Source organism: Nicotiana attenuata, unplaced genomic scaffold (assembly GCF_001879085.1).
Source record: "Nicotiana attenuata strain UT unplaced genomic scaffold, NIATTr2, whole genome shotgun sequence".
Classification (NCBI taxonomy): domain Eukaryota; kingdom Viridiplantae; phylum Streptophyta; class Magnoliopsida; order Solanales; family Solanaceae; genus Nicotiana; species Nicotiana attenuata.
Window position 1 is genome coordinate 291,374 of NW_017670835.1, and position 15,098 is coordinate 306,471.

Below are 15,098 nucleotides of genomic sequence, written 5' to 3' on the forward strand. Positions count from 1 at the left end.
TTGCGAAAGTCTGAGATTTTCAAAGGGTTCGCAAATGCGAACCCTTTTTCGCATTTCCCACATCTGCAGAGGTTGGGGTTCGCAATTGCGAACACCTGTTCGCATTTCCCATAACTGAGACCTGCATTTTTTTATACTTAGCCGATTTTAAACCATTTTTCACATCTTTTCAAGACACAAACTCCTTTGGGCGATTTTCCAAGAACAACTCTTCTTCCAAATCGATTGTAAGTTAGTTTTTACTCATTTCCTCCAATCATTAACATCTTTTAACATGATTTCAACCTAAAATCAAAGATTTTCATGGGGGAAATTGGTAATCTGGGTAGAACCTAGGTTTTTCAAAAATTGGGGATTTGGACCTCGATTTGAGGTCCAATTTCAAAACAAATCATATATTTGAGTTCATGGGGGAATGGGTAATCGGGTTTTGGTTCAAACCTCGGGTTTTGACCATATGGGTCCGGGGGCGAACTTTGACTTTTGGGTAAAACTTTGGAAAATTCATTTTCGTGCATTCAAATTGATTTATTTAGCGTTTATTGATGTAATTAAGTAACTTGTGACTAGATACGAGCGAATTGGTGGTGGAATCAAGGGGTAAAGCTATAATTGAACCTTGAGTGGTGTTCGTGGCATCGAGGTAAGTGTTTGGTCTAACCTTAGCTGAGGGATTAGGAGTTGTGTCCTAATTGCTATTTGTTTCTTGTTGAGTACGACGTATAGGCACGGTGACGAGTATCTATACGTTGGTGTCAAGCATGAACGTGAGTCTTATATTGTGATTTTCATGATTTCGTTGTGTTATTCATGCCTTGGTAAAGATTTCTATTTGTTGTATAAAGTTGTGGAAAGAATTGTGAGTTATGAACATTGATGAGCGTTGGCTCCAGTTGTATAGCGAATTGTGAAAGTATAAGTGAGAATTGAAAATAGATCATTATGTTGACCCCCCCCCTTGCCGGGCTATTTGTTGAGTTGTGGTTCCCTTGCATTGTGTTCTTAACCGATGTTACAGATGCTTAGGTTGATGATTCTTTGTGTTAGGTGTTGTAACGAGTTAGGTTATAGCTGAGGTAGTTAGGTGTTGTAACGAGTTGGGTTATAGCTGCGGTAGTTAGGTGTTGTAACAAGTTTGGTTATAGCTGGGTAGTTAGGTGTTGTAACAAGTTTGGTTATAGCTGGGTAGTTAGGTGTTGTAACAAGTTTGGTTATAGATGAGGTAGTTAGTTGTTGTGACAAGTTTGGTTATAGTTGTTTCTCCCTTGCCGGGATATCGTTGAAATATCATTGTTGCCTTACCAGGATGTTTGTTGATAATATTGTTTCCCTTGCCAGGATCCCTTGTGATTTTGTTGGCTTGTACATGGGAGCGGGTGGTACGCCTACCACAAGATATACTGAAATGGGAGCGGGTGGTACGCCTACCACGAGATATAATGAAATGGGAGCGGGTGGTGGTACGCCTACCACGAGATATAATGAAATGGGATCGGGTGGTACGCCTATGATACAGAATCGTATCGAAAATACAGATAATGCAAAAATGCACGGAATCAAAAAGATAGAAGATTAGGGTTTAAAATAGAGAAAGACAAGAACCTAACTATGAACTAGTTAGACCCCTTGAATTTACTATGATAAACACTAATCGTTTCACGACCCAATTGCCGAACCCGGTCGTGATGGCGCCTCTCGTGAAGACAAGGCCAGCCAGACCAATACAGAACACCTCTTTTAAGCAGTTAATCACCGTTAAGCAATTATGAAGCATGATTTAATAACAATAATTTGCGGAAACTTAGATAATAATAGTAGAACCATCCCGACGCAGCCCAAACCGGGGTGTCACAAGTCACGAGCATCTATAAGAATGTAATTACATTTACAAGTCTAGAAATACACTGAACAAGAATAATGAATAACATAGAAAGAAACGGTGCTGCGAATGCTGGCAGTCACCTCACTAAACTACTACAGCTCTGCCTCCACACAGCCAATACCCGCTACCGGGTAAATAAATACCTGCAACTGCACACGAGGTGCAGGGAGTAAAGTGAGTACTCCAACTCAGTGAGTAATAAAGGTAAATAACAACTGAGCAGTAAGAAATCACGTAAAGCAACCAACATGTTGTATAGAAGCAGGGTACAACCCTTTGAGAAAATAGTGAAGCTGTGAAATTTTTAGAAATATATTGGCTCAGTTTAAATCTCTTTTGAAAATGATCTTTTCAACAGTTACAAAACGATTTCAAACAGTTAGTGTTGATAAGCACAGAAAATTCCGCCCCTCGGGCACAAATATCGCAGTATAACAGGTAAAAAGGCAAGTAAATATGCAAGATGAGCACATAAAAGTTCGCCCCTCGGGCAATATCTCAAAACAGTACCAGCCCCTCGGGCTCACTCTCAGAAACACTCTCAACCCCTCGGGCTCTCTCTTTTAGATCACTCTCAGAACAGTATCACATAGTAACCGCTGCGGCGTGCAGCCCGATCCGCATCTCGCTGCGGCGTGCAGCCCGATCCATATATCGTCGACGGCGTTCACTGGGGGTGTGCAAACTCCGGGAGGGGCCCCATACGGCCCAAGCGCAATATCAAGCCACCTCGTGGCATATAACATAAGGCCTGAAAGCCTTCTCACATCACTCATAAGGCCTGAAAGCCTCCTCACATCACTCACAAGGCCTGAAAGCCTCCTCACATCACTCACAAGGCCTGAAAGCCTCCTCACATCACTCACGAGGCCTGAAAGCCTCCTCACATCACTCAACATATCCTCACATATGGCCCTCGGCCTCACTCAGTCCAGAAAACATCATAAGCCCCTCGGGCATCAATAAAATGGTAGTGCTCAGCCCAAACAACAGTGGAAATGTCATTTAAGTCTCAAAGTTCAATTAAAGCGGCTGAGTTTGTAAAACAGTATAATCAACAGGACTGAATTCAAGTAGTATATCAAAATAGTGAGGAAACAGTGATAAAAATCCCCGAAGGGTTCAAATAATTGGCACGAAGCCCAAATATGGCAATCAGCCCAAATCATGATAATAACAAATAAGTTTCAGTCAAATACGCGGTAAAATCATCAATCGGGACGGACCAAGTCACAATCCCTCAACGGTGCTCTACCCCACGCTCGTTATCCGGCGTGCAAGTCACCTCAATGTAGCACTATGGTGTGCAAATTCGGGGTTTCAAACCCTCAGGATATCATTTACAATCATTACTCACCTCGAACCGGCGAAATCTCTAGCTCGCGATGCCTTTGCCCCTCAAATCGGCCTCCACGCGCGTCGAATCTATCCAAAACCAGAATGAATACATCACAATATGCCAATGGAACAATACCCAATTGAAAACAATCGAAAAATATTAAAAATCTCAAAATTGGCAAAACCCAAGCCTCGGGCCCACTTCTCGAATTCCAGAAAATTATACATCAACAGATTCCTTATCTCGCCACGAGTCTATACATATCAAGAACTCCCAAATCCGAGCTCAATTGACCCATCAAAACCCAATTGAAATACCAAAACTCAAGCCATAGTTCTTCTCCCTTTTTGATAAATTTTCATGAATTTCTAGGTTGATTCTACAATTAAATCATGTATTTAGGTCATAGAACTCACCTCCAATCAATCCCAGTCGAAATCCCCTTCAATTCTCGTCCAAAAGCTCTCAAGGATGTTCAAAAATGGTGGGAAAATACCATAGCTCGCGGAATAAAATGAAGCTTTAAAACCCTTCTGCCCAGACATTTTTCGCATTTGCGATCCAATTACCGCATCTACGGTTTCCGCTTTTGCGGAATTCTCCCCTTCTGCGATGCTTCACTATTTGCCAAGAACTGCTTCTGTGGTCACAATCCGCATCTGCGGACTCCGCACCTGCGGAAAATCATCCGCTTCTGCGGAAATCCCCCAATAGCCAATATCCGCACCTGCGATCCCCTTTTCGCATCTGCGGAACCGTATCTGCGGCCCCTTTTCCGCAGATGCGGAAATTCCAGAACCAGCAAACTTCTGAAATGCTACAAGTCCAAAATTCATCCCGATGGCCATCCGAAATCACCCCGAGGCCCCCGGGACCTCAACCAAAAGTGCCAATCCATCCTAAAACATTATTCAAACTTGCTCCAATCATCAAAACACCTCCACAAACACCAAAACCATCTAATTACATCGGATTCAAGCCTAAGTTCTTCTAAAACTTCCGAAACACGCATTTGATCAAAAACCCGACCAAAACACCTCCAAATGACCTGAAATTTTGCACACATATCCCAAATCACCTAACGAAGCTACAGCAACTCTCGGAATTCCATTCCGACCCTCGGATCAAAATCTCACCTATCAACTGGAATTCGCCAAAATACTAACTTCGCCAATTCAAGCCTAATTCTACACTGGACTTCCAAAACCAATTACGATCACGCTCCTAAGTCACAAATTGCCTAACGAAGCTAACCAATTCATAAAAACTCCGATCCGAGCTCATATACAAATAAGTCAACTCTTGGTCAAACCTTTCAAATTCAAAGCTTTCAACTGAAACTGTTCTTTCAAATTCGTTCCAAATTTTCCTGAAAACCAAAACCAACTATCTACATTAGTCATAATACATAACACGGGGCAAGTCATGCCCGAGAACTGGCGATCAAAGTGCAAAAGCTCAAAACGACCGGCCGGGTCGTTACAAATCGAGGAAGAACACTAATAAGAAACACGGATTAAGCTAAGTAAAGAATGCAATCCAAAGCCCCTTGAAGATATATCAACTAGAACAATGAATGAACATTCAAATACAAAGATAATCATATAGTATGAACATGAACTCATACATGATAAACCTAACATAGATAATCCAAAAACATAGTAAATAAAGAGAAATAAAAGATACCCTAAACCTCTCAAGGTTTGGTCTTTGTTTATCAATCCATCATCAAAAGCCCCCTTTCAAAATTAGAGAAATGGACTATTTATACTAGAGTGATATTTAGGCTAGATGACTAAAATACCCTTAGTACATTAAGGAAGCTAAGTAGACCCAAATTATAAGATCGGCTAAATAGCTAAATTGCCATTATAGTCATCTTGATCTTGACTCCTTTAAAGCACTCCAATGCTATGATGTTGACTAGGAAATCATCCTCATTAAGCGTGTTCATCCGGCTTGTATCATCCTCCCTCCCCTTGAAAGAAATTCGTCCTCGAATTTGGACCTTGCAAAACCAGAAAGGTACAAACATAAGTACCAAGCGAATCCCAATCAAAGCATGGTATGTCCAAGCTAAAAGATCAAAGTTCTCAACCTTGCACTCAAAATTAACACTCTTATGATATAACCAAGTGTCATAATCTATAAAGAATACATCTTCAACACAAATGACGCAAACTTGACTATAAGAAAAATAATTCTCATGAGAAGAACCAAGAGAAGATAAAGTCACATGCCTCCAATAAAACCACAATCTTGTAAAGGTCTCAACAAAGTGCACACTTTTATGGTATAACCAAGTGTCATAAGAAGCAATAGAAATCATACTCTCCAATCAAAAGAAAGACACTTTACCACAATAAGGAACAACTCCGGGGTCAAAAACAAACTTTAATCCCCGAGTATCCATATACTTTCCAACAACAACTTCACATGGCAACTTTTTCTATCTCTCAGAAGAAGCTTATAGCTAGTTTGGCCAAGCTTGTAAAATTAGCTTATTTTAATAAGTGTTTTTCTCAAAAGTGTTTTTCAAAGTTGGCTACTTAGTTTGAAAAATACTTTTGAGTAGCAATTATAATCATACAAAGAATATCAAAATACTCAAAGTTATGTATCTTTACCTCAATGGCTTTAGATAAGCACAAGATAAGCATAAGCCAAATGTACATACCATTCTTGCTTTCCGACAAAAGAAAAAGCTCTTGACAAATAATATGCCAAAGTATTATTTCAAGACTTTCCTTACCCTTAGCAACTTTTCCTTGTTGAACCTTCACAAAATAATCAATAAAGTTAGGTTCTTTTTGCTCACAATGATCAATCAAACCACCAAAAGTAATATTCTTACCTTTTCTCATAGAAGCATTAGCAAAATCTAACGAGAATGTTCTTTCAAAAGTAGGAATAAGATAAGTAAAGCAATTAATACTAATGCTAGCATCAAAAACTTTACTTTCCTTTTTACTATCAACCAAATCACCACATTCAAATTTGCCTATTCCATCATAAAAATTGAATCTTTCTTCCAAAGGAATGGAAATAGAATCAAAAAATTCATCAACACATTTTCTTGAGTCGTTTTTTCATAAAGTTCAAAACTTTCTACCAACAAGGTTAAAGTGGAGTCAAAAGAATCATCACATGCATCATCCCATAAAGGTGGACTATCATAAGACTCAACATCATCACTAGCTAAAGAGTCATTAAACAAAGAACTAGAATCATCCAATAATCCACAAGAACTCTTAGCTAGTTGCAAGCCACAATTATTTTTCTCATCACAAGATAAAGAAATATCAAACTCATCAATATCATAGCTATCTTTCAAACTCAAAGTGTCACCACAATCAACTAAAGTATCAAGAGTAGAAGGATAAGCTATTTTACCTTGAAGCATTTCTAAAGTATTCTCTTTACCTTGAACTTGCTCAAGGAATTCCATAAGTTCTCTTGAAAAGATATATTGATCTTCTTTCAAGCTCTTCAAAGTTGGTTGAATGTCACTTGATGGCTCCTCTCCAAAAGTCCCTACATAAGATACAAAACAACTAGAGAAAGAAGAAAGATTAGTAGCATTAGAATAAGAAAAATCCTCACTCTCTTTTTGTTTTTCCTCTTTCTTTTCTCTCATTTTCTTGTCAAGCTCTTCACTCTTTTCTTGTGACGACTCACTCACTTCACTCCATACTTCCTCTCCTTTTTCCACCCTAGAGTTGTCACTTTTCTCTCCCTCACTCCTCTCTTTCTTTTGTCTCTCATCCTTACTTTTTCTCTTTGTATTTTTCAAGGATGTTCTCAAACTCATTTGCGCTTTCAAGACTTGACTTGGTTCCAAGGGTTCAAGTGTCACTAACTTGCCTTTCCACTTAAGAGAGTAGCGATTCTTCCTTCCTTGATGCAAAATATCTCTATCATACAACCAAGGTCGCCCAAGGATGATATGGCAAGCATGTAATGGAACAAACCCATAAATTACTTCATCCTTGTAATCCCCAATCATGAAATTGATTTGCACTCCAAACTCCACTTCCAATATCTAGCCTTGCCAACAACTTATCCTCAAAGTGATTAGGAATGAAGGAATGCCCCTTATATCAACCACATACCTATTCCATTCTACATCAATAGGAAGATTATGATCAAGAAACCAAGGCTTTCCCAATCGTACATGGCAATACTTCATAGGGTATACATCACACCAAACCACTTCTTTAAAGTCCCCTTTGGTTATAGTAACCATCACGCCTCTAGCAACCAACTCACCCCGAAATTTATAAGGCAATTCCCTTGGAATACAACTCAATCCCAACCATTCAACAAAGGAAGAAGCAATAAAATTGGTCGCATAGTGAGTACTTATAACAACCAAACAACCTTCATAGCCTTCTACATTCGCTACATAATGCCTCAAATTTATCTTTCTCCCACTTTCATCATAAAAGATTTCAACACTTGGAGGAGCACAATTAGTTTCATAAGAAGAAGTGCCATAACCATCCATACCTGCCTTATGACTCCTTGTACCTACAAAAGAAAACTTAAAGCAAGAAAGTTGGTTAGTCAAAAATAGGACCTCACAATTCACTCCCTTAGTGTATCACTCAATAGATATGTCACTCAACACTCGTGTTTACACTCAAAGGTCAAAGGATTTTGCGACCTTGCTCAATTGAACTCATCACTCAAGCCTTTTTCCACACAAGGGTATCTAAAAAATTTCTTCACAACCAATGTTCCCAAATAAACCCAAGTAGGCAATCAAGTATCGGTTCGGAATGGAATGTATGTGACACCAAAGAAAGCACAATTAAAAACTAACGGACTTGAGCCAAACAATTCACAACGAGAATAAAGAGAAAAGCACGAAAGAAATGACACGAAATAAATAAAGCACAGAAAGAAACTAGAACTAAACTCAATATGAACTAATATCAAGTTAATCTAGTTGAGAGTTTAGTTTACTACAAATAGGGAAAAAAAGAAAAGAAACTACAAAACTAGACACATTTTCAAATTTTGGACATATTTGCAAAAACTGGACATGTTTGTAAAAGTGGTTAGATTTGCAAAAGAGGGCAGCTGGACAGATTTGTAGACTGTTGGTGATCTCCGTAACAACTTAGAAATCCAACCCTTTGTGGTACTCATGAACCTGCAGTCATTTCCAACCTTCAGTACTCCAGGACAAAGGTCCTCAAATTCAATTCAAATCGGTTCAGTAGCAAGAGTTGTTAGCAAACTTCTCTGGACAAACTTCTGGGCAGAAGTTACAGGTGAAACTTCTGAAAAATCAAGCTGACCCCAAGCAGGTGAATCAAGCAGGACCTGATCAAACTTACAGTTCAACTAGTCAAGTTTTCAACCTCAAAACAGCTTTAACAACCTGTAGCTATCCCCAGCTACACCTCGTAAAACTGCAGATTTTAATATTGCAGGACTGCTGATAAACAACTACCCTCAATTGATGCCTATTGTTGACAAAACCTGTGCAGAGGCCTTTGGAATTAACTCAATGAGTTGCTGTAAATTTGCAGCTTAACTGGAGCCTAACCAGTGCAGAAATTGTTCAAAATACTGGAACCGGGCAGAAAAACTCGGCCCAAATTGTGCAAACTTTGCTATCTACAGCAGCAAACTAGCTAAAGTTCGGCAACTTAACAGCAGAATTGTTAGACTTCTCAGTAGCTAATAGGTCGGACACAACAGAACCAGCAGTACAAATTTTCTAGCAATGGACTGCTCAACAGTGCAGGATTTTTGAATTTTCTCAATAACCTTCACTAGCAATTAGCAGAAACAAGAAATAGAACCGGCAGTGCAAATTTTCCCAGCAATGGCAGTAATGCAACAAACTGTAGTTAACTCACAGGTCAGTAGAACTGAAACAATTTGCAACTCTTTCCCGAACTTCCAAACAACTGATCAAGTATGTCCAGTTCTTCAAACAATAGCTCGTGACATGAAACCACACTTTCAAGGAATCAAACTCAAGCTCAAAAACTCAAGCTACATTCTAACCAATAGAACTAATCTCAAAATTCAGAAGTTCAAGCATAATTTGACTAAGGAACTCGAGTCGAACTTACGAATTTAAAATCAAACAATTCCAAAGAATGGAGATAAAATTCAGTTGAGGCTCAGCAAACTCAATCGAACCCACTAGCAATAATGACAAAATTTCCAGAAACATGGAGATGAAGCTCAGTTCTATACTCAAGTAATCAAACCTGATTCGTTGCAATGATTTTTCAGCTGCTCCAATCGATTCGAACCAGTCCGCAAAGTTCTTCAAATTTCCAGCAGGTGTTTTTTCGAAGTTCTTCAAGCTTGACTCAAAATTTTCTATGCAACTTCACTCAAATCTGCATCAAACGAGTTCAAATTTTGATATACGAGCTTGATTCGACACGGAGAACAATTCTGGAATCAATTTTGAATAATAGTTCAGGAATCAAAGGAATCCCAGCTCGTCTTCTTCGTCGAATCAACTCCAAAAATTTTGATCGAGACCACTTCAAAACAAGGACTCCAACACTCCCAAAACTTCGAATACAACTTCCCAACACCAATTAGAACCAAACCTACAAAATCTATTTCTAGAAACAATGACGAAATCGACAACCCTAGGTACGACCTTCTACCGTCTAGAAGCCAGCTTACGCGAAATCTCGAACCAACCCTGAAATTCAGCTCAAATCGATCTCAAATCTTCAGATTCCACCTTGTATCAGTGTTTCCAACTAAAATCTCAAACACCCAATCGATTTTGTACTCAAATCCTCAGCGAAATTCAAATTTGAGCAAAGCCAGAAACCCGAAGTCGGAAATGGAGTGGAATTCGAACTAGAACCCATCTAACCAACGATTTTCAACTGTTACCAGTCGATTTTCAGTGGATTCAACAATTTTCGGACACAAAATTTGACAGAGAAAAAAAAACTTCAATATTTTGGAAATAAGTAATGAACAACACTAGGATTTCCGTTTTAGAACACAGATGAATAGTAATCTTACTTTTTTTTTTGATTTTCTGATTTGTTGATAATCAAAACGAAGACCTGGATAGAACAATCCAAAACCTCCGTATTTTCGATACGGAATCGTATCGAAAATACAGATAATGCAAAAATGTACGGAATCAAAAAGATAGAAGATTAGGGTTTAAAATAGAAAAAGACAAGAATCTAACTATGAACTAGTTAGACCCTTGAATTTACTATGATAAACACTAATTGAGGAAGAACACTAATAAGAAACATGGTTAAGCTAAGTAAAGAATGCAATCCAAAGCCCCTAGAAGATATATCAACTAGAACAATGAATTAACATTCAAATACAAAGATAATCATATAGTATAAACATGAACTCATACATGATAAACCTAACATAGATAATCCAAAAACATAGTAAATAAAGAGAAATAAAAGATACCCTAAACTTCTCAAGGTTTGGTCTTTGTTTATCAATCAATCATCAAAAGCCCCCTTTCAAAATGAGAGGAATGGACTATTTATACTAGAGTGATATTTAGGCTGGATGACTAAAATACCCTTAGTCCATTAAGGAGGCTAAGTAGACCCAAATTATAAGATAGGCTAAATAGCTAAATTGCCATTATAGCCTTCTTGATCTTGATTCCTTTAAAGCACTCCAATGCTATGATGTTGACTAGGAAATCATCCTCATTAAGCGTGCTCATCCGGCTTGTATCAGCCTACCACGAGATATAATGAAATGGGAGCGGGTGGTATGCCTACCACGAGATATAATGAAATGGGAGCGGGTGGTACGCCTACCACGAGGTATAATGAAATGGGAGCTGGTGGCACGCCTGCCACGAGATACAGGAAATAAGATTGGGTTGCACGCCTGCGACAAGATGTGAAAAGAAAGTGAAATCTGCCTTTGTTTTCCTTATTCTTGTTAGTGGTTGGAATTTTGATTCCTTTATAGTTCTCTTGATATTCTGCTTCTACCTGTCATTCCCCGAAGCATATTTCCCCCTCCCATCCTTACTTGTTTATTTCTGCTTTATTTTCCGTTGTATATTATATAATTGCACAGGATTATTTGGTGGTCTGGTCCTAGCCTCGTCACTACTTCGCCGGGGTTAGGTTAGGCACTTACCAGCACATGGGGTCGGTTGTGCTGATACTACACTCTGCACTCTTTTGTGCAGACCCCACTATTATAGATTTCGGACCGCAGTGAGATTGCTGGATCTTATTCATCAGGCGACCCGAGGTAGCCCTGCAGGCGTTCGCAGGCCCTGGCGTCTCCTTCTATCTACTTTCCTGTTTCTTACATGTATTTCCAGAGACAGTGTTGTATTTAATTTTTCGGGCGTTTATTTGTAGAATTCTTAGACCGTCTGTAAAACTATGACACCAGTTCTGGGTAGTCGAGACTCAAACAGTTGTACTAGGTATTTATGTTCAAATAGTTGTTGTTTTTCTTCCGCTTATGTTAACTTCCACCGTTTTAATGCTATTACTTCGAAATTTTTAATGAATATAAAATGGGTAAAAAGGTAAAATGTGCAAATAATTGGCTTGCCTAGCTCGCATTAGTAGGCGCCATCACGACTCCGAGGGTGGGAAATTCGGGTCGTGACAGTTGGTATCAGAGCTCTAGGTTACATGGGTCTCACAGTTCACAGACAAGCTTAGTAGAGTCTGAGGGATCGGTACGAAGACGTCTGTATTTATCCCCCAGAGGCTACAGAGTTAGGAAAAACTTCACATTCATTCTTTCCTGTCGTGTGATTTTCTTCTCTCAATGCTAAATTGAAACCTCTACTCTCGTCCTTTCGGGAATGGAGAGGTCATGTACCGCTTCATCAGCCGGGCAGCAGCACAGACCGGTGATAGATCAGCTACATCTTCGGAGGCTTTGTGGAGATTGGATAAGTTCCCCAAGATCTTCACTATTACATTTAGCGGTGCATCTACTGAGGATCCCCAGGATTATCAACACAGCTGTCATGAGGTTCTCAGAAACATAGGGATAGTTGAGACCAATGGGGTCGATTTAGCTACTTTTCGCTTGTCTGGATCCGCCAAGACTTGGTGGAGAGATTATTACTTGGCTAGACTAGTCGGATCGCCAGCTTCGACTTGGGAGCAGTTCACGCATCTATTTCTGGAGAAGTTTCTCCACATCACTCAGATAGATGTATTAGAGATGGAGGTAGAGATGCTAGAGGTGGAGGTAAAGGTATTAGAGGTGGAGGTGCAGGTATTGTTCTGGTTTGTGGTAGAGAAGCTTCGATTTTATTTTGCGCCGTATCTAGTCATGCCTAGTGATTCTTTGAGTTCACCTGTTTATGTGTCTACGCCAGTGGGTGAGTCTATTGTGGTGGATCGTGTCCATTGTTCATGTATAGTGGTTATTGGAGGTCTTGAGACTCGTGTAGATTTGCTTCTTCTGGACATGGTTGACTTTGATGTTATATTGGGGATGGACAGGTTATCACCTTACCACGCTATCTTGGACTGTCATGCCAAGACTGTGACCTTAGCTTTATCGGATTTGCCTCGTTTAGAGTGGAGAGGGACTCCTGGTCATTCTAACCGCAGTGTTATCTAGTACGTGAAGGCTCGGCATATGGTCGAGAAGGGGTGTTTGGCCTATTTAGCATAGGTTCGTGATTCGAGCGTTGAGGTTCCTTCTATTATTTCTATGCTCGTTGTTCGTGAGTTTACTGATGTTTCCCTTCAGACCTGCTGGGTATACCACCCGACAAGGATATTGACTTTTGTATTGAGTTGGCTCCGGGCACTCAGCCCATTTCCATCCCGCCGTATCATATGGCCCCGCCTGAGTTGAAAGAATTAAAGGAACAGTTGTAAGACTTGCTTGAGAAGGGTTTCATTAGACCCAGTGTTTCGCCTTGGGGTGCGCCGGTGTTGTTTGTTAAAAAGAAGGATGGGTCGATGCGAATGTGTATTGATTACCGGCAGTTGAACAAGGTTACAATCAAGAATAAGTATCCATTGCCGAGGATTGATGGTTTGTTTGATCAGCTTCAAGGTGTCAAGGTATTTTGGAAGATTGACTTGAGATCTGGCTACCATCAGTTGAGGATTAGGGCATCCGATGTCCCTAAGACAGCTTTTCGCACTCGGTACGGGCATTATGAGTTCTTGGTGATGTCATTCGGGTTGACAAATGCCCCAGCAGCTCTTATGGATTTGATGAACCGAGTGTTCAGGCCTTATTTGGATTCGTTCGTGATAGTCTTCAGGATGATATTTTGATATATTCCCGCAGCCGGAAGGAGCAGGAGCAGCATCTTAGAGTGGTTCTTCAGACTTTGAAGGATAGTCAGTTATATGCAAAGTTCTCGAAGTGTGAGTTCTGGTTGAGTTCAATTGCATTCCTGGGTCATGTTGTGTCAGTAGAGGGTATTCAAGTTGATCCGAAGAAGATTGAGGCAATCAAGAACTGGCCTAGACCAGCATCAGCTACAGAGATTTGGAGTTTCTTGGGATTGGCAGGCTACTATCGTCGGTTCGTGGAGAGGTTTTCATCTATCGCAGCCCCGATGAACAGGTTGACCCAGAAGGTTGCCCAGTTCAGGTGGTCGGACGAGTGTGAGGCGAGCTTTCAGAAGCTCAAGACAGCTCTGACCACGGCGCCAGTGTTGGTTTTGCCCACAGGTTCAGGGCCTTATACAGTTTATTCTGATGCTTCTCGCATTGGACTTGGTGCAGTGTTGATGCAGGATGGCAAGGTCATTGCCTATGCTTCGCGGCAGTTGAAGATTCATGAGAAGAACTATCCGGTTCATGATTTGGAGTTGGCAGCCATAGTTCACGCATTGATGATTTGGAGGAATTATCTGTATGGCGTGGCATGTGAGGTGTTCACGGGTCACAAGAGTCTTCAGTATTCGTTCAAGCAAAAGGAGTTGAATTGGAGGCAGAGGAGGTGGTTGGAGTTGTTGAAAGATTATGATATTACCATTTTATATCATCGGGGAAAGGCCAATATGGTGGCCGATGCTTTGAGTAGGAAGTCAGCCGGTATGGGCAGTCTTGCTTCTACTCCGGTCGGTGAGAGACCGCTTGCTTTGGATGTTCAGGCTTTAGCCAATCAGTTCGTGAGACTGGATGTTTCTGAGCCTAGTCGTGTGTTAGCTTGCACGGTCTCTCGTTCTTCATTATTGGAGCGTATCCGAGATCGGCAGTATGATGATCCCCATTTGTGTGTCCTTAGAGACACGGTGCAGCGCGGAGGCGCCAGGCAGGTTACCTTAGATGATGATGGAGTTTTGAAATTGCAGGGTCGAGTATATGTATTATTGGTGGCGTAGAATGAAAAAGGATATCGTTGCATATGTGGCTCGGTGTTTGAAGTGTCAACAGGTTAAGTACGAGCATCAAAGGCCTATTGGTTTATTTCAGAGGATTGAGCTTCCCGATTGGAAGTGGGAGCGAATCACTATGGACTTTGTTACTGGACTCCCGCAGACTCGGAAGAAGTTCGACGCAGTATGGGTCATTGTTGATAGGCTGACCAAGTCAGCACATTTCATTCATGTGGCAGTCTCCTATTCTTCTAAGAGGTTAGCTGAGATCTATATCCGAGAGATTGTTCGCCTTCATGGTGTGCCTGTGTCTATCATTTCGGACCGAGGTACGCAGTTTACCTCACGTTTCTAGAGAGCAGTTTAGATAGAGTTGGGCAAACGGGTTGAGTTGAGCAAGGCATTTCATCCCCAGACGGAAGGCCAGTCCGAGCGGACTACTCAGATTTTGGAGGATATGCTCCGAGCTTGTGTCATTGACTTTGGAGGCTCGTGGGGATCAGTTTTTACCTTTAGCGGAGTTTGCCTACAACAACAGCTACCAGTCGAGTATCCAGATG

The 15,098-nt window shown here is 40.6% G+C and overlaps 1 protein-coding gene across 1 annotated transcript; it reads right to left on the reverse strand.

The window, feature by feature from the left end:
* Positions 1-5,736: 5,736 nt before the first annotated feature.
* LOC109243769 lies at positions 5,737-7,203 on the reverse strand. Its single transcript, XM_019410749.1, has 2 exons — positions 6,916-7,203; positions 5,737-6,873 (listed from the first exon to the last, which is right to left on the reverse strand). Exons 1-2 carry the CDS (start codon positions 7,030-7,032, stop codon positions 6,223-6,225), a joined length of 768 nt encoding a protein of 255 aa, XP_019266294.1. The 5' UTR covers positions 7,033-7,203; the 3' UTR covers positions 5,737-6,222.
* Between the last annotated feature and the right edge of the window lie 7,895 nt (positions 7,204-15,098).